The following is a 26,637-nucleotide window of genomic DNA, read 5'->3' as shown; positions in this document are numbered from 1 at the left end:
TACAGTAATCACATCCAAGTATATAGTTACTTAATTTATTTACAATTTAGCAAAGTAGCCAAACAATTTCATTGTTTCCATACTTAATTTATTTACAGTCTTGTGACCATACAGGAAAATCACCAAACAATACAAGAGGAAATGTGTGGTCTAGAGCAGTGGTGGGCAAAATATAGCCGGCGGGCAACATCCAGTCCGCCAAGTCGTTCTATCCGGCCCGCTGGATGGGACACAAATAGAACGTGAGCCGGAGCTTGAGCTGCACATTCGTCTATCCACTTTCACTTCTCATGGTCAGAGACAGACCCGAACTGCAGCCAAGGAAAAACCATAGTAATACTTCATTCAAATTAATAATTCACAAAAGCGATTCTCCCTGGCCCGATCTTAAAAGGATCCATTCCGTGATTCTGGGAATCAATGGCGGATGTCCATACCCAGAATGCACTGCATACACAAATATGCCCTACCATTTTAGAGTGGAGTCATGGCTGCTCATCTCCACAACTCTTTTACTGGTGTTGGATCTTTCCTCTCCCGGTATCAAGAGTACGACGGCACGGGAGTTTTCCTGTGGCATCAATTGGCCAGCATTAGTAATCTTTGCAGAGGGGCATAAGGAGGACTGAGGTGGGAATTGATGCTGACACAGGCTCTAAAGAGGGTACAGTTCTATTTCACAGCACTGATTTACACGGACCAGAAGATACCACAACATTTTCAAATTTATCTTGGATTCATTTCTAAGCAGTATCGAATACATGTTGTGTATGTAAGATAGCATCTGACTATTATCAGAATTTCTGTTTATGCAATGTTCCCTCTAATTTTTTTTCCGCATGAAGTCCCTTTAAATTTGCTGCGTGACTGGCCACCTATGCAGCCGCGCATCAGCAGTATCTCTTCCAACGGCAGGAGCTGGGAAGTTGCCTGCGTAGGTCCGTGTGATTGTTGCACGACCGTGCAGCCACACACCATAGGGGAAACATTGGTGGCCGGCCCTCAATAGCTCACCAAAACTTGATAGGTGGCCCTCCAGCCCAAATAATTGCCCACCCCTGGTCTAGAGGAAGGTCTGACCATGATCTAGAAACAGTGCAAGCTACCTACTGTTACTTATCATATCTATTGGTTAAGAACTGACAATTAAATGACTTGCTGCTGTACAATTGAAGCAGGTCCCTGCGCCAGTTGCTATATGGCTTTGCTGTCATCAAATGATGTTGTAAGTCACAATAACAGAAGTACCAGTATTTGAAGGCCAAGCTGAGTGTGTTGGTCACAGAGGAGCTCATGTTCCAAATGCTCACTTTGATACAATGTCCAAAATAAATGGGATGTATCGTCTGTATAAATCGCATTCAGTAGCCATACAATATGAATGTGATGCACATAATTTCCATAATATGTACTCTATGGCGGGATCTTCTTTCATGATCCCACCCAAAATTGGGCAAAATTACAGTGGAAACAATGGGGAAATGGGACAGTGAGGACGAACAAATCAGCCGTGATTTCCTCTCCTCAGCCCAGCTGGTTACTGTTGTCTGCTTTTTCCCCCACCTGCCACATGCACATAAAGGCGGGGTGTGGGGTCTGAATCCCAACAGAACTTGCTGGGGTAGCCAATGGGAGAGTACCAGGAAGGAACAGTAACTGCCCTGAGATGCCCTTGTGCAGCGAGAGGGCCTAGTAGTGACATCCTGTCCCTCCATTCTGTCCCCATTGAGTTATCTGTTGAAGACCCTGGTCTCCATTGAGGCCTTCATTGGGTCTTGGCTTCCAATTGTAGTGGCATTTCTGCCTCTTTAATATCGCTCGCTGGATCTTCTGATGCTGCAGCAGAGAATTCCCCAATGTCTTAGAATCATAGAATCATGGAATAGTACAGCACAGACGGAGGCCATTCGGCCCATTGAGTCTGCACCGGCTCTTTTGAGCAGCAATCCAGTTAGTCCCCCCACCCCACCCCCCGCTCTTTTCTCATATCCCTGCAATTTTTTCCCCTTCAAGTATTGATCTAACTCCCTTTTGGAGGCTACTATTGAATCTATATCCACCGGCTTATCAGGCAGTGCATTCCAAATCCTAACAACTCATTCCGTTCGAAAGTTTTTCCTTATGTCATCTCTGGTTCTTTAACCAATCACGTTATATTGTGCCTTCTGGTTATCGACCCTTCAGCCATTGGAAACAGTTTCTCTTTATTTACTCTATCTAAACCCTTCATGTTAAGAACATGAGAACTGAGGAAATTGGATCTGTATTGGCCTATTTGGCCCTTCGAGCCTGCTCTGCCACTCAGTAAGATCATGGCTGATCTTCTACCTCAGCTCCAACTTCCCGCACTATCCTCATATCCCTTGATTCCCTTAGTATCCAAAAATCTATCTATCTCTGTCTTGAATGCACCCAATGATTGAGCATCCGTAGCTCTCTGGGGTAGAGAATTCCAAAGATTCACAATCCACAGAAGAAATGTCTCCTCATCTCAGTCTTAAATGGCCGACTCCTTATGGTGAGACTGTGACTCCTAGTTCTAGACTCCCTTGCCAGGGGAAAAATACTCCCTACATCTACCCTGTCAAGCCCTTTAAGAATTTTATGTTTCAATTAGATCACCTCTCATTCTTTTAAACTCGAGGGAATATAGGTCTAGTCTATGCAATCTCTTCTCATAGGACACCCCTCACCCCAGGAATCAGTCTGGTGAACCTTCATTGCACTCCCTCTAAGGCAAGTATATCCTTCATTAGGTAAGGAGTGTTCTCGCCAAAGTCCTATATAATTGTAGTAATACCTCATGCCTGGAAGCATTCCAGTAAATCTCTTCCGTACCCTCTCCAAAGCCTTCACCTACTTCCTGAAGTGTGGTGTCCAGAATTGGACACAGAACTCCAGCTGGGGACTTTTATATAGGTTTAGCTTAACTTCCTGGCTTTTGTATCGGGCCCAAGTTTCCCTAGGAGTTGCTCCATTTTTTTTGGAGCAGCTAGATTTTTTTGGAGTACCTTAAAAATCGCAATTCTCCCCATTTAATTTGCTCCAGTGTAAGTGAATTAGTTATTTTTTTTTAGTTTAGTTTTTTTTTTCAAAAGGGGGCGTTACCAGCCACTTACGCCTGTTTTGGCCATTTAAGCAAGTTTAGCCAGCTAAAAGTTACTCCAAACTAACTTAGGCCAATGTATGTGGCCACTTGTGTCCGCTCAGAAAAATCTTGCGGTTGAATTAAGAAATCAGCGCAGGTAGCCAGAGATGGGGGGGGGTGGGGAAGGGAAGTGAGAGGATTTTGAAAAACACTAAACACCTTCACAACAACATTAAAGAAGCATAAAAACCATCAATAATAAATGAAAAATAAATCAATTACTAAAAAATAAAAAGTCCTACCTCGCCGACTGCAGCCCGCACTGACAAGCCCTTCGGCCAGGGCTAGGGTTGGGAGGCTCGCAACAAGTAGCAGGAGAGCCTTCCGGGGCATGTCAGTGGAACTATTTCAAAGGTGCAAATATTGGACTCGAGCTATGACCCCCGGGCTCCTCCAACTACTGCTCCTGCTCCCCCAGGCTCCCCGGCACGCTTCCCTCGGCACACACCGCGCACACACTGAACTGGAGTCTAAGTGAGCGCGGGAAGACAGCGGCCAGCCTGTGCGGCAGGCCACTTGGCCCAGGATAGGGGCGGCAAACATCGGGTTGTCCCGTCGGCCAGGGATAGGGGTGACGAGCATCAGGACCCGCTGGGAGGGCGAGGAGCTGCTGCACATGCGCGCAGACTCCACTGCACATGCGCACAGCTGCCGGAACTGTCTTTGGCGGAGGGCTGTAGCTCCGCCCCCCACTGTGATTGCCACGCCGCGCCAGACCCTAGGGCAGTCCTAGGAAGTGGGGAGAATCAGCAGCTACCTTGTCGGCGCCGTTTTTGGAGTAGAAAGCCGGCGCACCATGGGTAAGTGCGCTGGAAAAAGGGGTTGGGGAAACTTGGGGCCCATGTCTCTATTTATAAAGACCAGGATCCCATGTGCTTTATTAACTGCTTTGTTAACATATCGTGCCACCTTCAAAGATTTGTGCACAAATACCCTCGGTCTCTCTCCATTTACACCCCCTTTGTCTTGATAAAATATGCATACTATTTTTTTTAAATGGGTTATAATAAATATTTTTGTTGTAAATCAGTTTCATGAACAGCATTTGATAGGCACAATTTCTTGCACATGTTCAAAAGTGTTGTGTATCTGTAAAGCATGCACTCCCATGTTCCGCCACCAGGGAGCTCATCCCCTGAAGTTCCAAGGGATCCCAGCATCCCTTGGGAGCACTGTATATAAGCTGGGCCCTAAAGCCTGTTCCGGACTCTGGAGTGTCTTATTAAAGATTGAGGTCACTGTTACTTTAACCTCCCTGTGCGCAGCCTCACCTGTGTTAGGAACACAACAACTGGCGACGAGAATACTTATCCAACGCAAAGATGCAGCAAACTGTGGGCATCCTGGAGAAGTTCTCGGAGGGTGAGAACTGGGAAGCCTATGTCGAATGGCTAGACCAGTAGCCAACGAGCTGGACGGAGAAGGAAGCGCTGCAAAAAGGAGAGCGCTCCTCCTCACAGTTTGTGGGGCACCGACCTACAGCCTCATGAAGAATCTTCTGGCTCCAGTGAAACCCACAGATAAGTCGGATGAGGAGCTGTGTACACTGGTTCGGGAGCATCTTAACCCGAGGGAGAGCGTGCTGATGGCGAGGTATCGGTTCTACACGTGCCAGCGATCTGAAGGTCAGGAAGTGGCGAGCTACGTCACCGAGCTAAGGCGACTTGCAAGACAATGTGAGTTTGATGGCTACCTGGAGCAAATGCTCAGAGACTTTTTTGTACTGGGCATTGGCCACGAGACCATCCTACAAAAACTTTTGATTGTAGAGGCACCGATCCTCAGTAAGGCCATTGCAATAGCACAGGCATTTATGACCACCAGTGATAACACCAAACAAATCTCTCAGCACAAAAGTGCTAGCAATGTTCATAAGTTAACTGGAACTGTTTCCGAGCAGAAATGTACAAGGCAGAACCCACAAGTCTGCAACTGCCAGCAGGCCTCAGATGACCCAGATGACTCAGAGTCCCCAACAAAGGATGAATGCAAGGCAATTCACACCTTGTTGGCGTTGTGGAGGCTTCCATTCAGCCTATTCATGCCGCTTCAAAGGGTATGTTTGCAAGAGCTGTGTAACAATTGGGCACCTCCAATGAGCTTGCAAACGAGCTGCAAACTCTGCAAAACCTGCTAACCATCATGTGGCAGAGGAAGATCGGTCCATGGTGGATCAAAGCAATTTCGAGCCTCAGAGAGAGGAGGCAGATGCTGAAGTACACCGGGTGCACACATTTTCGATGAAATGTCCACCTATAATGCTAAACATAAAATTGAATGGCTTACCCGTAGCCATGGAACTGGATCCTGGTGCTAGCCAATCCATCATGAGTAAAAAGATGTTTGAGAGATTGTGGTGCAATAAGGCATTCAGACCAGCCTTGAGCCCCATCCACACGAAACTGAGAATGTACACCAAAGAGCTTATCACTGTCCTGGGCAGCGCCATGGTCAAGGTCACCTACGAGGGCACGGTGCACGAACTGCCACTCTGGATTGTCCCGGGCGATGGCCCCACACTGCTTGGAAGGAGCTGGCTGGGCAAAATCCGCTGGAACTGGGATGACATCCGAGCGCTATCACATGTCGATGAGGCCTCATGTACCCAGGTTCTTAACAAATTTCCTTCCCTTTTTGAGCCAGGCATTGGAAACTTTTCTGGGGTGAAGGTGCGGATCCACTTGGTCCCAGAGGCACGACTCATTCACCAAAAGGCGCGAGCCGTACCTCACATGATGAGGGAGAGAGTGGAAATCGAATTGGACAGGCTGCAACGCGAGTGCATCATCTCCCCAGTGGAATTCAGCTACTGGGCCAACCCAATTGTTCCAGTTCTCAAAAGTGATGGCACGGTCAGGATTTGCGGGGATTATAAAGTAACTATTAATCGTTTCTCGCTACAGGACCAAAACCCGCTACCTAAGGCAGACGACCTATTTGCGACGCTGGCAGAAGGCAAGACGTTCACCAAGCTCGACCTGACTTCGGCCTACATGATACAGGAGCTGGAGGAGTCTTCGAAGGGCCTCAGCTGCATCAACACACACAAGGGACTGTTCATCTACAACGGATGCCCGTTTGGAATTCGGTCAGCTGCAGCGATCTTCCAGAGAAACATGGAGAGCCTATTCAAGTCGGTACCACACACGGTGGTCTTTCAGGATGACATATTGGTCACGGGTCAGGACACTGCCGAGCATCTACAAAACCTGGAGGAGGTCCTCCAGCGACTGGATCGCGTAGGGCTGCGGCTGAAGAGGTTGAAGTGCGTCTTCATGGCAACAGAAGTGGAGTTTTTGCGGAGAAAGATCACGGCGGACGGCATTCGGCCCACATACGCCAAGACGGAGACTATCAGGAACGCGCTCAGGCCACAGAACGTACTGGAGCTGCGGTCGTTCCTGGGACTCCTCACCTATTTTGGTAACTTCCTACCGGGGTTAAGCACCCTTTTAGAGCCCTTACATGTGTTATTGCGCAAAGGTGAGAATTGGGTATGGGGAAAAAAACAGGTAATTGTTTTTGAGAAAGCCAGAAGCATTTTATGCTCCAACAAGCTGCTTGTATTGTATAACCCATGTAGAAGACTTGTGCTAGCATGTGATGCGTCGTCATACGGAGTCAGGTGTGTATTACAACAAGCTAACGTTGCAGGGAAGTTGCAACCTGTCGCCTATGCTTCCAGGACCTTGTCTAAGGCCGAGAGGGTGTACAGCATGATTGAGAAAGAGGCATTAGCGTGTGTGTTCGGGGTAAAGAAAATGCATCAGTACCTGTTTGGCCTCAAATTTGAGCTGGAAACCGATCACAAGCCCCTCGCATCCCTGTTCGCTGAAAACAAGGGGATAAATACTAATGCCTCAGCCCACATACAAAGGTGGGCACTCGCGCTATCAGCGTATAACTACACCATCCGCCACAGGCCAGGCACTGAGAACTGTGCGGATGCTCTCAGTCGACTACCATTGCCCACCACGAGGGTGGAAATGGCGCAGCCTGCAAACCCGTTGATGGTGGCGCAGCCCGCAGACTTGTTGATGGTCATGGAAGCGTTTGAAAATGATAAATCATCTGTCACGGTCCGTCAGATTAGGACTTGGACCAGCCAAGATCCTCTGCTGTCCCCAGTAAAAAAAACTGTGTACTGCATGGGAGCTGGGTCAGCATCCCCGTTGAAATGCAAGAGCCAATCAAGCCGTTCCAGCGGCGAAAGGACGAGCTGTCCATTCAGGCAGACTGCCTGTTGTGGAGTAACCGCGTAATGCTACCAAAAATGGGCAGGGAGACGTTCATCTCGGATCTCCACAGCACACACCCGGCTACAGTAATGATGAAAGCGATAGCCAGATCCCACGTGTGGTGGCCCGGTATCGACTCTGACTTAGAGTCCTGTGTACAGCAATGCAGCGTTTGCGCTCAGTTGAGCAATGTGCCCAGAGAGGTACCACTAAGTTTGTGGTCCTGGCCCTCCAGACCATGGTCGAGGATCCATGTCGATTATGCGGGCCCGTTTCTCAGTAAAATGTTCCTGGTGGTGGTGGATGCTTTTTCAAAATGGATTGAATGTGAAATAATGTCGGGAAGCACTGCCACCGCCACCATTGAAAGCCTGAGGGCCATGTTTGCCACCCACGGCCTGCCTGACATACTGGTCAGTGACAACGGGTCATGTTTCACCAGTGCCGAATTTAAAGAATTCATGACCCGCAATGGGATCAAACATGTCACCTCGGCCCCGTTTAAACCAGCCTCCAATGGGCAGGCAGAGCGGGCAGTACAAACCATCAAACAGAGCCTTAAACGGGTCACAGAAGGCTCACTCCAAACCTGCCTGTCCCGAGTACTGCTACCGCATGAGACCCCACTTGCTCACAGGGGTGCCCCCGACTGAGCTACTCATGAAAAGGACACTTAAAACCAGACTCTCGCTGGTTCACCCCAACCTGCATGATCAGGTAGAGAGCAGGCGGCAGCAACAAAATGTAAACGATGGTCGTGCCACTGTGTCACGGGAAATTGATCTGAATGACCCTGTGAATGTGTTAAACTATGGACATGGTCCCAAGTGGATCGTGGGCACGGTGATAGCTAAAGAAGGGAATAGGGTATCTGTAGTCAAACTAGACAATGGACAAATTTGCAGAACCAAACGAGGCTGCGGTTCACAGACTGCCCTGAACAACCCACAGCAGACACCACCCTTTTCGAGCCTACAACACACACCCAAAGGATCAACGACACCACGCCGGACCAGGAAATCGAACCCATCACGCCCAACAGCACAGCAAGGCCAGGCTCACCTAGCAGCCCTGCAGGACCAACAACACACCAGCCCAGCGAGGGCACAGCCAACACACCAGAACAGACATTTGTACCGAGGCAGTCCACCGGGGAAAGAAAGGCTCCCGACCGCCTCACCTTGTAAATAGTTTTCACTTTGACTTTGGGAGTGAGTGATGTTGTGTATCTGTAAAGCATGCACTCCCATGTTCCGCCACCAGGGAGCTCATCCCCTGAAGTCCCAAGAGATCCCAGCATCTCTTGGGAGCACTGTATATAAGCCGGCCCCTAAGGCCTGTTCCGGACTCTGGAGTGTCTTTTTAAGACTGAGGTCACTGTTACTTTAACTTCTCTGTGTGCAGTCTCATCTGTGTTAGGAACACAACAAAAAGTTTGATTTTTGTTTTTGTTTATTGAAAAATGTAAGTAAGCCGAAGCCCATTTTGCAGCCTATAAGCCAGGTTGAAAAGAGGGGGAGAGAAACTGAGATAAATCAAGAACATTTAGATAAAATTCAGGTTGGCTTTGGAATAGAGTGCGTGAAAAAGCTTCATGCTGAATTTCTCTTTTTGACTTGTCACTGCCTTTTTTAATTTTCGAACACAATTGATGCCTTCTGTTTTTTTATGTAGGTACAAGTGATTGTGTTCTGAACTGCAGTATTCTGACACCACATTCTGCCTTTAGGTATTCCATTTGAAGACGAGGAGGAAGAAGATAAAGATGAATCGCTGATGGGGAAATTACTTTATCTCATGCATAAAATCAAAGGGAAGCCAAAGAAAGTAGAAGAACAACCAAATGAAGAGGAAGAAAAAGCCCCCAGTAAGTACCAACATTGTTGACTGAAATAAGAACATTTCATAATAACTAACCAGGGCCAATAATTAATCAAAATATTTTTTTCAGAAGAGTAGCAGCTGAGTGAATTGCAATAAGATTTTTAGAAAATGAATAACATATTAGGGTGCATTTACAGTGCACCGAATGAACTGAGCGTGAATCACTTCTGAGTTTGCTTCTCAAAACCCATTCTTGCCTCCCGGTTATTGTTCTGAAGCCTGTTGATGTTCTTGCATCATTATATTGTGATGCTTGGAGCACACATGCAAAAAATTATTTTGCACCTTTGCCAGCAAAGAAAAATATTTATTCATTCTCCCAGGAGAGAGCAAGACGATTTTTTTTCATGATTTTTCATTAAATTTCCCTTTTTACTTGACTGAATTCCAGGCATGTTTTCACTCCACTGTACACTTTTGAACTGAATCTGCAGAAGCCCATGGTTACACTGCAGCTCCTGGGGGTTATACTTCAGCAGCTCCAGTGTGATTCAATCTGAGATGGTTAGCATCAATCTCTGTTTGCACACCAACGTCAATGTCCCAGCATCTGATACTAAAGTTGGTGTGTAATGTACCCTTCAAGACTGTACATGTACTGCTGACATTGCAGGATGTTGTGTTGATTAATTTTGCAGCTGAATCTTAAGCAATGGTGTTTTTTTTGCAGACAGGGTGCAGTGATAAGTATGTAGGATCAACAAAATCTGAATGGTTAATTGGACTAAGAAACTGGGATCTCGCCATCGCAAAGTGGCAAATCTCTACTCAGGACCTTCTCCCCTTAAAGGGAGAATCAGGTGATCTCTCCCTCCACCCACCCCCACCAGCTCTTAATTCACAACCTCACGTTGAGACAGTTGAGTATTATTCCTCTGAAAAAAATGTAGTCTGCCTTTTTCCTTCCACAAAAAGGAAAAACATAATTTACTTGTCCAGCAATGTTTTTGTCAGTATTGCAAAGATTTAGTGGATCTGTCAATTGCCTTGTTGGCTGCAATTTCAGTTTTTTGTTCTGTTGTTTAAATTTTAAAACTCAGTGAATGTCTGATCGATGTTTTTGACTGACCAGGCTGGAAAGCCTTGATTCCCAATCTTCTTGGTCATTTTTGATTGCGACTTGATGCCTACACTTGGATTTTACAAATATTCAGATTGTCATGTAACAGTTCAGATCAACAATACCTACAATTCTCATCTCTGCGCCTACCAGATTCACAATTTATCCATTTATCAGGCGTGTTCAAAAGTTCGTTCTGGGGCTGGCAGAGATTATATAAATATTGAGGAAGGTGTCCAGTCTCTGCTCATCCCATAGCACAGAAAGATCTCCAGTAACAGTTACGTACGAACAATGACGGACAGGCAAAGACCCTCTGGTCCGAGCCTGTCCCACACAATTGCAATATCTTGTGTACCACAATATATAATCTCAACCTCACCCAAAACCAGCTGATCTCCTCGGAGAGGCGAGAAACCTTTTAAAAAATTTAAAAAGGCCAATTTGCGGGGGAAAATCTTGGAAATTATAAACCAACCAATCGAAACTAGTCCAGGAGATCACTCTGGCTCTGAATTCCCTGCAGTACCCAACTTCTATAAGAGGTAATCTCTGCCCCAGCCAGAAACAGCTCTCGTTCCAGCTATCACTTCACGGCATTGCTCATGTACCTTTAGAGATGTATGCACAATAATGCCCAAATCTCTTTCTGTCACCACCTTTTTTAATGCTTTTCCCAGAAAGGTGTATGAATGTTGAGCATATGCCCTGCCTACACGCATAACACTGCACTTATCCAAGATATACATCACTTGCTAGTCACGAGCCCAGTCTCCCAACACACTAAGATCCGTCTGAAGCAGACAAGCAGCCTCTACTGTCCCAGCATTCGCACAGCTCTTAGTATTATCTGCACATTTGCAGATCGTATACCCAACACCTACATCCAGATCATTAATAAAAATAGCAAAGAGCAACGGTCCCAACACAATCCCCACAGTACACCACTGGTGACCAGTCTCCAAACAGATCCAAATCCATCTATAACTACTTTTTGCCAGGACCAATCCAGTTCAATATATTAACACTAATACCAGAGGCTTCGATCTTAGAGAAGTTTCTTGTGCAGTACCTTATCAAAAGCTTTTTGAAAGTCTAAGTAAACAATGTCTACTGGGCTTCCCTCATCCACCAACTTTGTAACTTCTTCAAAAAATACAATTAGATTTGTAAGATATAACCTCCTTTTTATAAACCCATGTTGGGTGTCCCTAATATGTCCCTCTTTATCCAATCATTCATATATTGCATTCCTAATGATTCCCTCAAACATATTACCTATTACTGATGTTAAGCTATTGGGCCTATAGTTACTCGGGTTCATCTTATCCCCTTTCTAAAGATGGGGACAGGATTAGCCTCCTAGTCTACGGGAACCATGCCAGAATGAAGTGAGCTATTAAAAATACAGGCTAAAGGGCTCACACAGTACATGTCCTGTCTCCCTGAGAACCCTTGACTGTCCCGGCTGCTCTATCTATTTCCAAATTGTTAATTCCTTTGAAAATAATATGTTCATCTACGTTAATATTACTATTTTTGTTAGTGTATTATTAAATTCTAAAGGGGAGAAATTCACCTGGTTTGCGCTTCATGTTAGTACCTGCGGGGGATGGTAACGGGGCACTAAGGGGTTACCGACCGGGCGCAGCAATATTATCAATGCCCGGAAACTTCTCTGGCGGTTTTGCGCTGGTGCTAACACTTACCGCCTCACTTTCTTGCGGCCCATAGATTGTGATGTCATCCAGTGCGCAGCGCCCCATTACCGCCCCGGATTAATATTCGCTCCGGTCCCCTGCATCATCGCATCAACAACGGAAGGTGCAGGAGGCATTGTCACCTTGGCTGGCCACTTGGGGAGCGATATTTAAAGGCAATGGTGGTCAAGTAGGGCAAAATTAATTTATTTCCCCATTCTGGTGCCTCCTGATTTCTTTTCCCACGCGATTGCTCAGCCCTGCACTCTCTTAAATTGCTGCTATGCACGTAGCGCAGGTGCCATGGACCAACAGAGACAGCATGAATATTGATTGAACCTATCGTTGGCCCTTCCCTTTAATCGAGGGATGGAGCATGTAAAGACTGTAGTACTGCACTGAACATTGCTCAGCGCTCTGCCGCTACCACCCCTCTCACTTACTTTAGCGCTCTAAGGGAAGTGGTAGCACTTCATTTAGCGCTCCACTTCCCTCTTTGAGCGCTAAAGCGAAAGTTCCCGGCAGCAGCAAATCTTTTCCGTCCGGCAATACTTTTGTGCTATCTGAAATGTTATCACCCCAAATGGGGCGCTATGCAATTCCCAGCACTAATAGTCAAGCATGATCTTCAAATCCAAGCCCAGAAAGAGAATTGAGCATGAACTTGCCCCAACAGTGCTCAATCGATCACTTTTTTTCCCCTGCTAGTTTCTCATGCATAATCTGGTCAAACTATTTGTGGTAGTGCACATGGAAAGCAGAAAATGTCTAAAATGTCGGGCCTGACACAATCTCCATCAGCAGATGGTTGTCGGTCACTGGTGTAGGGACTCAGGGATTGCTTTGCTTCCATTGGTGTAGTTCTAAGCCTCAGCTGCGCCAGTCACATCAAATGCCAAGAAAGTATCCATATATTGAGCCACAACCTATAGGAGCATCAGTACCAGCACTCTTCAACAAACCAGAAATAAAGGTGGCAGCCTCAGACCTTCCTTATAAAGGATACTTTGATTTTTAAGAAAACAGGTGCATTGGTCCAAGCAACAAGGGCATCAGCCTCATTCCAGAAAGGCAGTTGAGAAGTCATAAACTCTGATGCCTTTGATTTGTCCATCCAGAGATGCAGAGAGATGGATGCCAGTTGAATCATTGAATACTCGTGTATTTACCAAGTCATCTAAGATAGACCTACCCCACAAAGAGAACCCAAAGAGATTTATCCCTAATCTCTGAAGAGGAAAAGGATACCAAGAACTGGGGCGGAGTTGCCTGTCTCAACAGGTTTTTTCTCTTAATTTTGTATGATAATATCCTAAAAAGTGTTGATAATAAAGCATGAGGAAGAAGCAAGGGTTACAAACTAAGTTTTTCAATGTAAGTAAGGCAAACTTTAAAGAGATGCGAAATAAACTGACCAGAGTAAACTGTGCTGTTAAGAGATAAACCTACAAACAGCGGGAAATATTCAGGGGTTTTTGGAACAATACAAAACCAACGTGTACCTCTAAAAAGCAAAAGCTCCACTGATGCAATGAGGAAATAATGGTCAACAAACAATGTAAGAGACAGTATCAAGCTGAAAGAAAAGACTTACACATTGCAAGATAAAGTGGAAACCCAGCAGAGTGGAAGGGCTATAAAAACAAGAAAGCAAGTAATAAGAGGTGCAAAAAAGTTAATGAAGAAAACGCACTAGATATCAAAGCTAACTAAAAGTTTCAATACATATATTAAGAGGAAACAGAGTAGTAAGGGAAAGATGAGCCCATTAGAGACAGTGCAGGTGATACTATAACAAATAATAAGGAAATGGTAGAATTGTAAATTAATACTTTGCATATGTTTTCACAGTGGAGGAAGAGGACAAAATACCAGTGGTACAAGGGTACCTAAAAAAATAAATCAAGGAGAGGAACTTCTTGGATGTAATATAGTTTAAACATGACAATGGAGAAAATAATGTGACTTAAGATAGACAAATCTCCAGCACCTGATGGTTTCCCCACCCTAGGGTATTAAAAGAAACCAGTGCATTAGTAATTTTCCCGAGCTCAATAGATTCGGTAATTGTGTCTTTGGATTGGAAAATTTCAAAATGTCACCCCATTAGTTAAGGAAGGTGAGAGGGAGAAACCAGGAAACTACAGACTGGTCAGTTTAAGATCAGTTGCTGGGAAGATACTGGAATGCCTAAACAAAAAGTCCCAAATTTAGCAATGGGACCAATGCCTGCACAGGTTGGGCACAGGCCATCCCACTGCTAACTTGGTATGCTTTTTGCCCATTTTATGTCTGAAAAATGGACACGTTGGGCTAGATTTTCACCGATTTTGCGACCAGGTTTTCGCCGCGATTTGACCCTCTGCGTCGAAAACCCAGTCGGTGGGATCTTCGGGCATCTTTTTGCGGTGATGCTTCCACGTACAGCCAGGGAGAGGTGCGTCAACGTGAAATGACGTGCAACGCCGTGGATTGCGTTACCGTCGTACTTTCGGTATTCTCTGCCATGCCCAGAATACCAGAATACCGACAGAATACCAGTTGGTGCAGCCCTGCCAGCAGCGGTAAGTATGAAGACCTGCAAAAAAGGAAAGTTAAAGTTTTATTTTTTTAATTATTTTTCAGCGATTTAGTAGGTAAGGGTTTTCTGAATTTTTTTGCAATTTTTGTTGTTTGTTTCTTCCCCTATCCCAAGGTCTCTCTCGCAGCGCTGGACTAAAGTTGCCAAAACTTGCAGTTTGCACTGTGAATCCTCATGCAATGCTGACTTTACCGATGTAAAGTCTGAAATTTAAGCCTAAAAACAGTAGCGCAGCAAAAACGGTAATTTTGGCGAAAACAACCGAAAATCTAGCCCAATGTATACAAATTTCTACCCTATTGTCTGTATGAACTTCCAGAAAGCATTTGATATGGTTCCGCACAAGACATTAGTATCAAAAATAGCACTGCGTGGAATTGGAGGTAACCTTCATAACATGGGTTGGAAATTGGTTGTGAAGTAGGAAACAGAGAGTATGTGACCAGTGGTGTTCCCCAGGGACCTGTACTGCTTTTCACCATACATATAAATGACTTGTTGAAGGATTAGAGAGTTGTATATCCAAGTTTGCAGATAATACTAATCTAACAGGCATGGTAAGTTGTGTAGAAGGAAATGGGAAGTTGCAAAGGATCTGGACAGATTTAAGTGTTTGGGGAAAACTGTAGCAGATGTAGATCATTGTGGGAATGAGAAATTAAAAAAAAATGCTTAAGTAAAATAAGAATAAACTTTTCGGCATAAATATACAGCCTGTTCAGAACTGGCGTAAATTCAGGAAAATTTGCGTGAGCTACACTTTTGCTGGTTCAACTTATTTGAAAGAATGAGGAGGATTATACCCCGAGAAGTTATGTATTATGCAGTACACCGGTATATGTGAAACCTTTGGATCGGCAGAAAATGTTGGACTTTATTTGAGTGGGCTCAAATTATTCTAATTCATACACAAATGAACAGCAAGAGTCAAGGCAAGTTCTTCCAGGCAGTAATTATCAATATAGAACGTAGAGTAGAGCACTGTACGGAGGATTTAGTCAATGCAGAAATGGACCTTTTAACAGAACGATATAATGTTCCTTCAATGTATATTGCTTATAACAAAGTAGTTGAAATTCATTTGGAATTATGGTATCAACAATTTGATCCAAAGGCAAATTGCAAGTTTTTAAACTTAGATTTTGAACATTAAAATTTACTCAAATACTAATTCAGGAAAAATGTTTTGATCATTGATATTTATGCAGAGTTATCATCCTTCTTTCCATCTGTTACTTTACTTTGAATATTAAATATCCATACTTCTGTTCCATGTTTAAATATTGGCCCAGAAATTGCGGTCGGAGGCTTCCTGTGGGCAGATGCTTCCGACCGAAATTTTTTTAACAAAAGTACCTGGTGGTCCTGGAGGGAGGTCTCAATTCGCAGTCCAAGCGCACTTGCGGGACCTCTATGGGTGCGTACGCACATCGTACGTGCCCATAGAGACCACGATTTTTGACCCATTGAATACTGAAATTCAAAAGTGTGTTAACGCAGCCTATATTGCATTGTAATTAACCATGATCAGGAAATCGAGCCACCATAAATACTGAGATTTAAATATAAATGACAGATTGTACTTGGTAAGTAACGATCAACAATTGGCAGGTTTACAAATGCCACTATCACTTTATGTACGGAGCACTACAGTATATATAATAAAGCACAATATTATTGGCCTGCAAATGGTGCCTGACCATTTAAACACTCTTAATATATTGTATAAAACACTCAACAGGTTGGTAATGAAACATAAATAGAGTGGACTGAGCTGAGTGACTTGCACCATATAATGGCCCAAATTTTACCCAGCGCTGGGGGCTGCTTTTTCGGCAGCCAGTGATTTTTTTGGCACTGAAGATCAGTTTGAAGGTTCCCCAGGGTTGGTGCGCCGCATCTACTACCAGCGTCAGAATGTTTGGCGCCAAACATTCTGACGCTGGTGTACCTGCAAAGATGGCTCCCGCGCCATTTCTGGGCATAGGGCCAAGTTTCCTCCCGAAATAAATTTTTAGAACCGGTGCACAGACCCTACAAGCACCGTAGGAAAAACTCTTACCTTCATTTACAGAAATCTGCGCTGGCCTGCTCCTATCCCTGGCCGAATGGACTCCCTGACTCATAATTTAAAAGTTTTAGCAAAGTTAACAATGAAACGGGAACTGTATGTAAGTAAAAAAAAGTCAAATCTAAACTTACCAAAAAATGCTGCTCCTTCGATGTTGAGTGTAATCAGGCCATACCATTGAAGAAATTTTTTTTTAAATTTTTCCAGCAATGCTTCTAGGTCCAAAAATATTCTGGGTCCAAAAATCTTTGAAGTAGCTTCCAACCAAGGTAATCTAACAGTTTCCAGAATCTTCGTAGACATCCAGCAGGTTTTCAAAGCAGTCTTCCCTTCACTGCTCAACAGGGGCAGGCTTCTGCCTTTTCTCGACATCAACCGCAGCCACTGCTATCCCAGGCCGAAGGTCCTCCACCCACGCGGCCCGCTGCTATCCCAGACCGAAGGTCCTCCATCCACGTGGCCCGCTGCTATCCCAGGCCGAAGGTCCTCCACCCACGAAGCCCGCTGCTATCCCAGGCTGAAGGTTCTCCACCCACGAGGCCCGCTGCTATCCCAGGCTGAAGGTTCTCCATCCACGAGGCCCGCTGCTATCCCAGGCTGAAGGTTCTCCATCCACGAGGCTCGCTGCTATCCCAGGCTGAAGGTCCTCCATCCATGAGGCCCGCTGCTATCCTAGGCCGAAGGTCCTCCATCCACGTGGCCCGCTGCTATCCTAGACCGAAGGTCCTCCATCCACGCGGCCCGCTGCTATCTTAGGCCGAAGGTCCTCCACCCACGCGGCCCGCTGCTATCCCAGGCTGAAGGTCCTCCATCCACGAAGCCCGCTGCTATCCCAGGCTGAAGGTCCTCCATCCACGTGGCCCGCTGCTATCCCAGGCCGAAGGTCCTCCATCCACGAAGCCCGCTGCTATCCCAGGCTGAAGGTTCTCCATCCACGAAGCCCGCTGCTATCCCAGGCTGAAGGTCCTCCATCCATGAAGCCCGCTGCTATCCCAGGCTGAAGGTTCTCCATCCACGAGGCCCGCTGCTATCCCAGGCTGAAGGTCCTCCATCCATGAAGCCCGCTGCTATCCCAGGCTGAAGGTCCTCCATCCATGTGGCCCGCTGCTATCCCAGGCCGAAGGTCCTCCATCCACGAAGCCCGCTGCTATCCCAGGCCGAAGGTCCTCCATCCACGAAGCCCGCTGCTATCCCAGGCTGAAGGTTCTCCATCCATGAAGCCCGCTGCTATCCCAGGCCGAAGGTCCTCCATCCACGAAGCCCGCTGCTATCCCAGGCCGAAGGTCCTCCACCCACGAAGCCCGCTGTTATCCCAGGCTGAAGGTTCTCCATCCACGAGGCCCGCTGCTATCCCAGGCTGAAGGTTCTCCATCCACAAGGCTCGCTGCTATCCCAGGCTGAAGGTCCTCCATCCATGAGGCCCGCTGCTATCCCAGGCTGAAGGTCCTCCATCCACGAGGCCCGCTGCTATCCCAGGCTGAAGGGCCTCCACCCACAAGGCTCGCTGCTATCCCAGGCTGAAGGTCATCCACCCAAGCGGCCCGCTGTTAGCCCAGGCCAAAGGTCTGCACACAAAAGACAGTGCAGGACACTCCAGGCTCATAGGGAAGCAGCAGTGATTTCTAATAAAGGTGGAACATTACAGTGTTTTAAAAAATTATTCCCACCACAGATCTATTATGTTTTTATGGAGTATTGGAGTGCTTAGTGGAAACTACATAATATATAAATGGGCTGGACTTTCCACTTGAGATCACTGGGCTAGTGCCCATATATCGCCCAAAAAGGCAGGCTATCGCCCATTTCGTTTAAAAAGTGGAAAGTTGGGCCGGAACATCGCCGGAAAATTGCCGGGCCAACTTTTGTGTCACATCGCCGAGGTGATCGCCCACACATCGCTGGACTGATCGCTCACCGAGAAGATTGCTGGACATCGCTAGAGAAAAGCTGCTTTTACCTAGCGTTCCTCACAGAACTTAGCACTACGGACACTATTTTGAACGTCGGAGGCAGTGAAGAGGCTGCTTAAAGAAGGGGCTTATAATTTGTGAGTTATTTAAGGTCCTTTAAGTTACTGATTGATCCACTCTCAGTTATATTTATATTTATTTTAGTACAAAGATCATTTATATTTATAGTGATAGTGATGGGGTCTGTAGCTTCTCTACCATTACTTGTAAATGCTCACATGCTGGAGTCTGAAGTTGGGTGTAGTGAAGGGTTCAGTGAAGGGCCCAATCGAAGAGACTAATGCAGAGGAGGAGAACGTACAGCCGATGAACTTACAGGGAAAAGCAATCTTACCTCAACTTGTCTAATAACACGTGCCTTAGGAGGCTGCGCTTCCAAAAGGAGGTCATTGATGAGATATGCCAGCTCATCAAGGGGGATCTGCAGCCTACCAGCACCATCAGGACTGCACTGCCTGTTTAGATAAAGGTTACTGCGGCATTATCCTTCTATGCATCGGGCTCCTTTCAGGCTTCAGCTGACGACATCTGTGGTATCTCTCAGCATGCCACACATTGCTCCATTCGACAGGTGACTGAAACCCTTTATGCTCGCAGGATGGACTTGATAAACTTCCCTATGACCAGGGAGGCGCAGACTGGGAGGGCTTTGGGTTTCTCGACAATAGCAAACTACCCCAAGCAGGGAGCAATAGACTGCACGCATATCGCCCTGAAAGTACCTTTACAGAACGCGGAGGTGGTTCGTAACTGAATGTGCAACTCATTGTCAACCACAACCAAATAATCATGGCAGTTAATGCTAAATTTCCAGACAGCATCCATGATGCACACATCCTGCGTGAGAACGCTGTCGCCGACCTATTTAACAGTCAGTCAGAAGGTCTGGGGGATAAAAGATATGGCTTTGCCAGCTGGCTCATGACCCCCCTGCGTAATCCCCAGACAGAAGCCGAGAAACATTACAACGAAAGCCACGTAGCTACATGCAATGTCGTCGAAAAGACAATTGGAGTGCTGAAGCAGTGCTTCAGATGCCTGGACCACTCTGGAGGCAGCCTACAATACCACCCTGATCAGGTCACTGAGTTTATTGTGGTATGCTGCATGTTGCCTAACCTAGCTATAAGGAGAGGATAACAATTGCCAGATGGGGCTGCCGGTCCACCTCAGGAAAGAGTGGAGGTGGAAGAGGCAGACGGGGAGGAGGAGGAGACTGGTGAAGACCTCATGGGGGACAATCAGCCTGGTGATGAATCCATGGTCCGCCCCCTCCCTCCCCCACCACCCGCAAGACTGGAAAAACCCCGTGGGAGTTATGCTGCTGCAAAGCTATTCCTCCTCCTCTCTCTCCCTCCCTCCCTCCCTCCTCCATCCCCTCCTCCCTCCCCTCCCCTCCTCTCCTCCCTCCTCCTCTCTTCCCTCGTCTCCTCATCTCCCCCCTCTCTTCTCCCCCTCCATCCTACTCCCCCCTCTCCTCTCCCTCCCTCCCTGCTTCTCTCCCTCCCTCCCCCATCCTCTCCCTCCTTCACCCATCCTCTCCCTCCCCCTCCTCTTCCCCCTCCCCTCTTTCCTTCCCTCTCTCTCTCCCCCCCCCCCCCCCAACTCCCCCGCTGTCAGAAACACAGAGACACTGACAGTGACAGAGAGAGAGACACTGACAGAAAGAGAGACACTGGGTGGGGGGACCTGTCCCAGCATGCTGTTGGAGGGCTCCCGGTGCTACAGTAGATGAGTAGAAATAACTTTTTATTTATTGATTGATTTTTTTATTTTTTTTATATTTTATTAATTTTTTTGATTGATTTATTGGTTGATTTATTGATTTATTTATCATTTATTATTGATGGCTCTTTATTTGTAAAAGTGAAGTGTTTAATGTTTGTAAACTTCCCCCCCCCCAATATCTCGTTCCCTATGTCTGATTTATAAGTGTAGGCAAGGTTTTTCTGAGCATACAAAAATCTACACTTACTCCATTCTAAGTTAGTTTGGAGTAAATTTTCGCTGCCTAAACTTGCAAAACAGGCGTAAGTGGCTGGACATGCCCTCTTTTGAACAAAAAACTGTTCTAAAATGAAACTGTTCTAACTCACTAGAACTGGAGCAAACTAAATGCCGAGAATTGCAATTTCTAAGATGCTTCATTCTAAACTAGTTGCTCCAAATAAATAGGAGCAACTTAGGCCGAAACTTGAGCCCAAGGTTCTTCCAACCCCTCTTTCATCCCACCTTATCAGCATATCCTTCTAGTCCTTCCTACCTCATGTACTTATCTAACTTCTTATTAAATGTATTTTTGCAATTTGCCTCAACTACTCCTGTGGTAGCAAGTTCCAATTCTTACCATTCTCTGGGTAACTAAGTTTCTCCTGAATCCCCTATTGGATTTATCAGTGACTATGATATTTATGATCCCTACTTTTGGACTTAGTTAGAATTCTTTGTCCATATTCTAACCAAATTAAATTTGTATTTTTTTTAGCTTAAGTGTTGGATTTTCCACCCTGGAACATTATCACGCACAATTGTTAGTTCTATGGTATTTTTGGTAGCTTGATTCTTTATTATAGTTACGTATAATGCTGCAGTACGGTGTTGGTCGTGGTAATGCATCTTTAGATTTTAACATTTCAGATTTGGTTCATGGAGCACAATCAGTATGTATAAAGTATTTTTATAATATAAGATGAAGTAACAGATGCAGACACGATGGGTGGAATGGCTTCCTCCTGTGCTGTAAATTTCTATGATAATTAAAAAGAATGAGTGCTGCTGCAGAAATACTAATGATGAATTGTTTTACCTGAGTATTTGAATCAATTTTAATATTTAAAAATCTATGCAAATTCCACTTTACAAATTTGTTGTTAGAATTTCTTAGTAATTTCATAACTGATCTGTTAAATTGTACTGAACAGAATCTTCTGGAAAATGGATTCTTAATGGATTAAACATAATAGCCCTAAAATTACATTCTGGGATTCAGCTGAAGAAGCAATTTTTTTTAAAGCAATGCCGGTAGTGTCTTTGTTGCTTATTTTCTAATAGCAAATGATCCCTTTGCGATTGATTGCCACTGACAAACCGTATGGTGGGCTGAAGCTTTTGGGCAGCAGGTACAGACTGTTGGAAAAGCAGAACCAGTGGGATTCGAGTAGGGTACATTGTCCCAATAATCCTGCCTGTTTCAACAGATAGAAACACATCTCCCTGTTGGAATTTCACATCACAGAAAGGGACAGAGACCAGGCAGAAGTGGCCTTCATTTTAAGTTCCTCTTCCCCAAAGTACAATAGAGCTGAGGAAATATTGTTCAAAGTAAAATATAGAACATCTTATTAAAGTGGATTTAAAAGTCATCCGATGAAGACCATACTATATGAGCAAAGAATTTATTGCTTTAATGGATTTAAATAACTACTTGACTCTGTATCACAGCCATTTTGTCAATGCTTAACTTATACTCTGCTGCCCACATCCTATTCCATTCTAAGTCTCACTTATCACACTCCCACCCTTCCAACTCAGGCCTACTGTACAACCCCTCCTCCGACTCTCACTTCCCCATCAGTAACAGGGCTTGCAACCATCAAGACCCTGCATTTTGGAATTTTCTTCCTAATTCCCTCCATTTAGCGATATCTCTCCCCATCTTCAAAAGCTTGCTCAAAACCTATCTCTGTCTTCAACCACACCATTGGGCACCTCTTGTAAACTGTCCTACCTCGTACTGTTTGCTAGTTTTCCCCCTCTTTTTCTGTGAAGTGCTTTCAGAAGTGTTGCTACATGGAAGAAACTATCAAAGTGTAAATGATTTTTGTTATACGATATTATTCTGAGCTCCTCTCTATTTCAGCCAACCTGACACAACTTATCTCGCAGACTATAGTACACTGGTCTCAAGAGTCATACATTCAGGATGCAGAACTGATTAAAACCATGTTCAGCCTTTTGCGCCGACAGTATGATGCGATTGGTGAGCTGCTGCGAGCTATGCGGAAAGCATATACCATCAGTGCTGCCTCTGTACAGGAAACTGTCAGTCTGCTGGTTTCCCTTGGACGGATTCGATCCCTCCTCAGTGTGAGAATGGGGAAGGAAGAAGAAATGCTTATGATTCGCGGATTAGGGTATGGACATGTTTTAGTTGTATTTTGAAAATGCTCATGCTATTTTACTGCTGCACAAATAACAGCCCATGCTTTGTAAGATTACATTCTATTGTAAACCTATTCCCAAATTAATGTAGCTTCAGGGCTCTGATTTCCCTGTTGGAAAGAAAGGTAGGGGCTAAAACGCACCGAGCTGAAAAAATAAGTATGGCAATCAGGACAAGTGCATGTGTCAGATCACAGAGGACTGAGAGAGTTCTTCCCGATGGCACAATGAGGTTATCTCATCAGTACTTGAGCCATACAGAACCAAAGTTTGATACCTGATCTATTGTGAGTTCGTTGATTTCAACTGGGATGGTGCTACAATTGGCCTTAGTTTCCTTGAGTTAGGGAGAAACAAAACTGACCAGGCTCTCACTCCTGACCACTATCCAGTATGCTATGCTGGAAGGGCATCAGTGTAAACTTTGAAAGAGGACCGGATCTGGCTCGGCTGTAATACTATTTTGTCAAATAGCCTGCTAACATTCACTATTGAGGTTCACATATCAATGATGATCACTTGGGTGAGATGCCAGACAATGCTCCGTGCTGGTGGAAGCAGACCCAGCAAGGGGCCAACACTTTCAGGGAAAGGGGAAAAAGTGGGAAAATTGTTGACAAAAAAAATTAGAGTCAGTATCAAAAACTCCTACTTCTGGTAAATCATAGTTCAAATATGTTCTCCTGAGCTCATTTCAGTCTGATTTATTCCATATTCTTCAGGGATATCATGAACAACAAAGTATTCTATCAACATCCAAACTTGATGAGAGTGCTAGGTATGCACGAGACAGTCATGGACGTCATGGTGAACGTGCTTGGAGGGAATAAATCACAGGTAATTTGCACACAGCAGATAAAAGTCTTTACAGAATTGAAATGCCCCTGAAAGAAATTGGATACAGACCCTCAATATTTGTCCATGTTTTACTTATTGATGTCTTACTGACTCGATATGAATAGTGAAAATCTGTCTAATAAACACTTAATTTATTTCATTACATCTGTTAGGAAAGGAACTGATGATTGCAATTGAAAGTTAGTGGGCCAAGCAGTTTGTTTTTAAAAATTACTGACCATTTTCCAACATATAGGGCCCAAGTTTCCACACGCGCCTAGAACGGCGCAGTCCCGACCTGGACGTTCGTTTTTCGCGCCACAAAGTGCGCCTAAAAAAATCCTCGGTATTCTCCATCTACTTGCAGGTCCTCTGGCCCTCGGCGCAGCCAGCACGAGCTGTGGGGGGGCGGAGCCAGGTCCCTGCGCTGAAAACAGTGCCGGGACCTCTGCACATGCGCGCTACAGTGGGCACGCAAGTGCAGTAGCTCCAGGCGCCGAACTGTGTGGGAGGGGCCCGAAGCACGCAGCCCCTAGCCCTGGCTGAATGGCCTCACTGGGGCTGCGTGAATAAGGCTCATCCCACGGCCAGCTCCTGCTCCCCCTCCCCCCTCGACCAGACCCGACACTCGCTCCCCGCCCCCCCCTGCCTCCGGACCAGACCCGACACCCGCTCCCCTCCCCCGCCTCCCGACCAGACCCGACACCCGCTCCCCTCCCCCGCCTCCGGACCAGACCCGACACTCGCTCCCCCCCCCCCGCCGACTGACCCGACTCCCGCGCCGCCCCCCCCCCAACTGACCCGACTCGACCCGCGCTCCTGTTCCCGCTCCCCGCCCCCCCCGACTGGACCCGACCCGACCCGCGCTCCCGCCCCCCGACCCGACCCCCCCCCCCCCCCCACTGGACTCGACCCGACTCCCGCTCCCGGACTGGATCCGACCTGACCTCCCTCCCTCCCTCTCTCCCTCCCTCTCTCTCTCCCTCCCTCTCCCCCTCTCTCTCTCTCTCCCTCCCTCTCCCCCTCCCCCCCTCCCTCTCTCTCTCTCCCTCCGACCCCCCTCTCTCTCTCTCCCTCCGCCCCCCTCCCTCTCTCTCTCTCCCTCCGACCCCCCTCCCTCTCTCCCTCTCTCTTCACCCCCCCTCTCTCTTCCCCCCCCCCTCTATCTCCCTCCCCCCTCTCTCTCCCTCTCTCTCTCTCCCCCCCGACCCGAACCTCCCCTCCCCTCCCCGACCCAACTCAACGCCACCTACCTGTAAATATGGTGCTGGGGACAGTTCAGCCTTCGGTCCCGAAAGGCCTGCCTGAAGTACTTTCACACAGGTAGGAAGATGGTTTATTTAATCTTTTCTTTGCTTATAAATGTTTATTCAGGTTGGATTTATTTGTATAATATTTGTATAAGTATAAATAAGGATTTATTATAGAATTTAATGACTTCCCTTCCCCCCCCCCTCACCTCGTTTTGGACGCCTAATTTGTAACCTGCGCCTGATTTTTTAATATGTGGAACAGGTTTATTCAGTTCTACAAAAATCTTCACTTGCTCCATTCTACTTTAGTTTGGAGTACGTTTTCACTGTGGAAACTTTCAAATCAGGCGTCAGTGGCCGGACACGCCCCCTTTTGAAGAAAAAATTCTGTTCCAAAGTAGATCTGTTCTACCTGACTAGAACTGCAGAAAAAAAAATGTGGAGAATTGCGATTTCTAAGATTGTCCGTTCTCCACCAGTTGCTCCTAAAAATCAGGCGCAAATCATGTGGAAACTTGGGCCCATAGTTTGCAAAATGAGCTAAAAATGTCGTGATAGCTTTCTGTGTTTTCTACCAACCTAGTTGGAGAGAAATGATTTACAAGTAGACCAAGTGATTTGTTACTTCTCAGATCTGCTCAGAAGCTGACATGTCACTGCCTGAGACATTTTAAGCAACACTGCAGTTTTCTGACAGCAAATCACACTGCATGCAGCAAAGTAACAGTGTTACCGGATGTTATACCCCACCTAATTACTTTCTCTAGTTATTTAACTTGTTGATCTCTTTGTCATGTCTTTTTGTGTTCCTCATTCCATTCCCAGATTTCTTCTTTTACTTTTATTTTGCAAATGTCTGCGTTCAATCAATTAGTTATTAAATACATTTAACAAGCCAAGAATTTTATGTCTTGAAGCTTCAACCATTTACATTGCTAAAACCACAAATATATATCACATAGGAATAAAGCAGAGTAAGCTCATTGGTAAACACAGTAGAAGTATCATTGTATATTTCCTGTTAGGAACGAAACGCAAGGGAATATTACAATCCATTCTACCCATAATATGGCTATGTTATGGGTCAAAATGTTGAGGAATACTTTCAATTCTATCTGTACCTGAAAAAAAAATGCTTTCACCAAGCATTATTATCGGACCTGAGAGCTGAAGATGATAAGTATGATTAAACAGGTGTGCCATTGTAATCTGAGCATTTACATCTTTACAGTGCCACTGCCATTTTTATACCAGTTTAACTTAATCCTTGTAGTGTATAGAGGTTGAATGAAGAATGTTAAACCATGTCATTCACGCATCCCTCACACCACTGTAGAAATTTGTCCAATCTTGATTGGTTCTGGCAAATAACTTGGGACTGCCCCACGCCCATTTGATCCTCTTCACTTGCCCTCTATATAAAAGTCCAGGACCTGCAAGTTAGCCAAGTTATTTCCCCAATTTTGAGAAAATTCCCTGGGCAGTACATTTGTTTGACTTCTAGTACTATGTCCTGTTATTCTTAATGAGCTCTAGGACTGATAAGTACAGCTTTTATTTCCTTTAATTACTTTGTTATTATAGTTTTATCTGCCTTATCTATTTCTCTTCAACCTAGCAAGAAATTACCACTTGTTGCTTGAACTCCAAGACTCTCGGGGGCCAAAATTGCCCTCCGCCCCAAACGGGGCGCACTTTCCATTTTTTAAGTGCTTTCTCTATGCCACAATGCAT

The 26,637-nt window shown here is 45.7% G+C and overlaps 1 protein-coding gene across 4 annotated transcripts in view; it reads left to right on the top strand.

Annotated features, from left to right (window-relative positions):
* The window catches only part of ryr3 (ryanodine receptor 3), a 561,329-nt gene that overhangs the window by 307,064 nt on the left and 227,628 nt on the right, over nucleotides 1–26,637 (top strand). For all 4 annotated transcript variants that reach the window (XM_070878983.1, XM_070878984.1, XM_070878982.1 and 1 more), the window contains exons 38-40: nucleotides 9,116–9,253; nucleotides 22,512–22,785; nucleotides 23,536–23,650. In XM_070878983.1, coding sequence (XP_070735084.1) covers nucleotides 9,116–9,253; nucleotides 22,512–22,785; nucleotides 23,536–23,650 — 527 coding nt within the window. The remainder of the gene's footprint in view (nucleotides 1–9,115; nucleotides 9,254–22,511; nucleotides 22,786–23,535; nucleotides 23,651–26,637) is intronic.

This window comes from Pristiophorus japonicus, chromosome 4 (assembly GCF_044704955.1).
Source record: "Pristiophorus japonicus isolate sPriJap1 chromosome 4, sPriJap1.hap1, whole genome shotgun sequence".
In the NCBI taxonomy this organism is placed as follows: domain Eukaryota; kingdom Metazoa; phylum Chordata; class Chondrichthyes; family Pristiophoridae; genus Pristiophorus; species Pristiophorus japonicus.
This window is presented reverse-complemented; position numbering and strand designations above follow the sequence as displayed.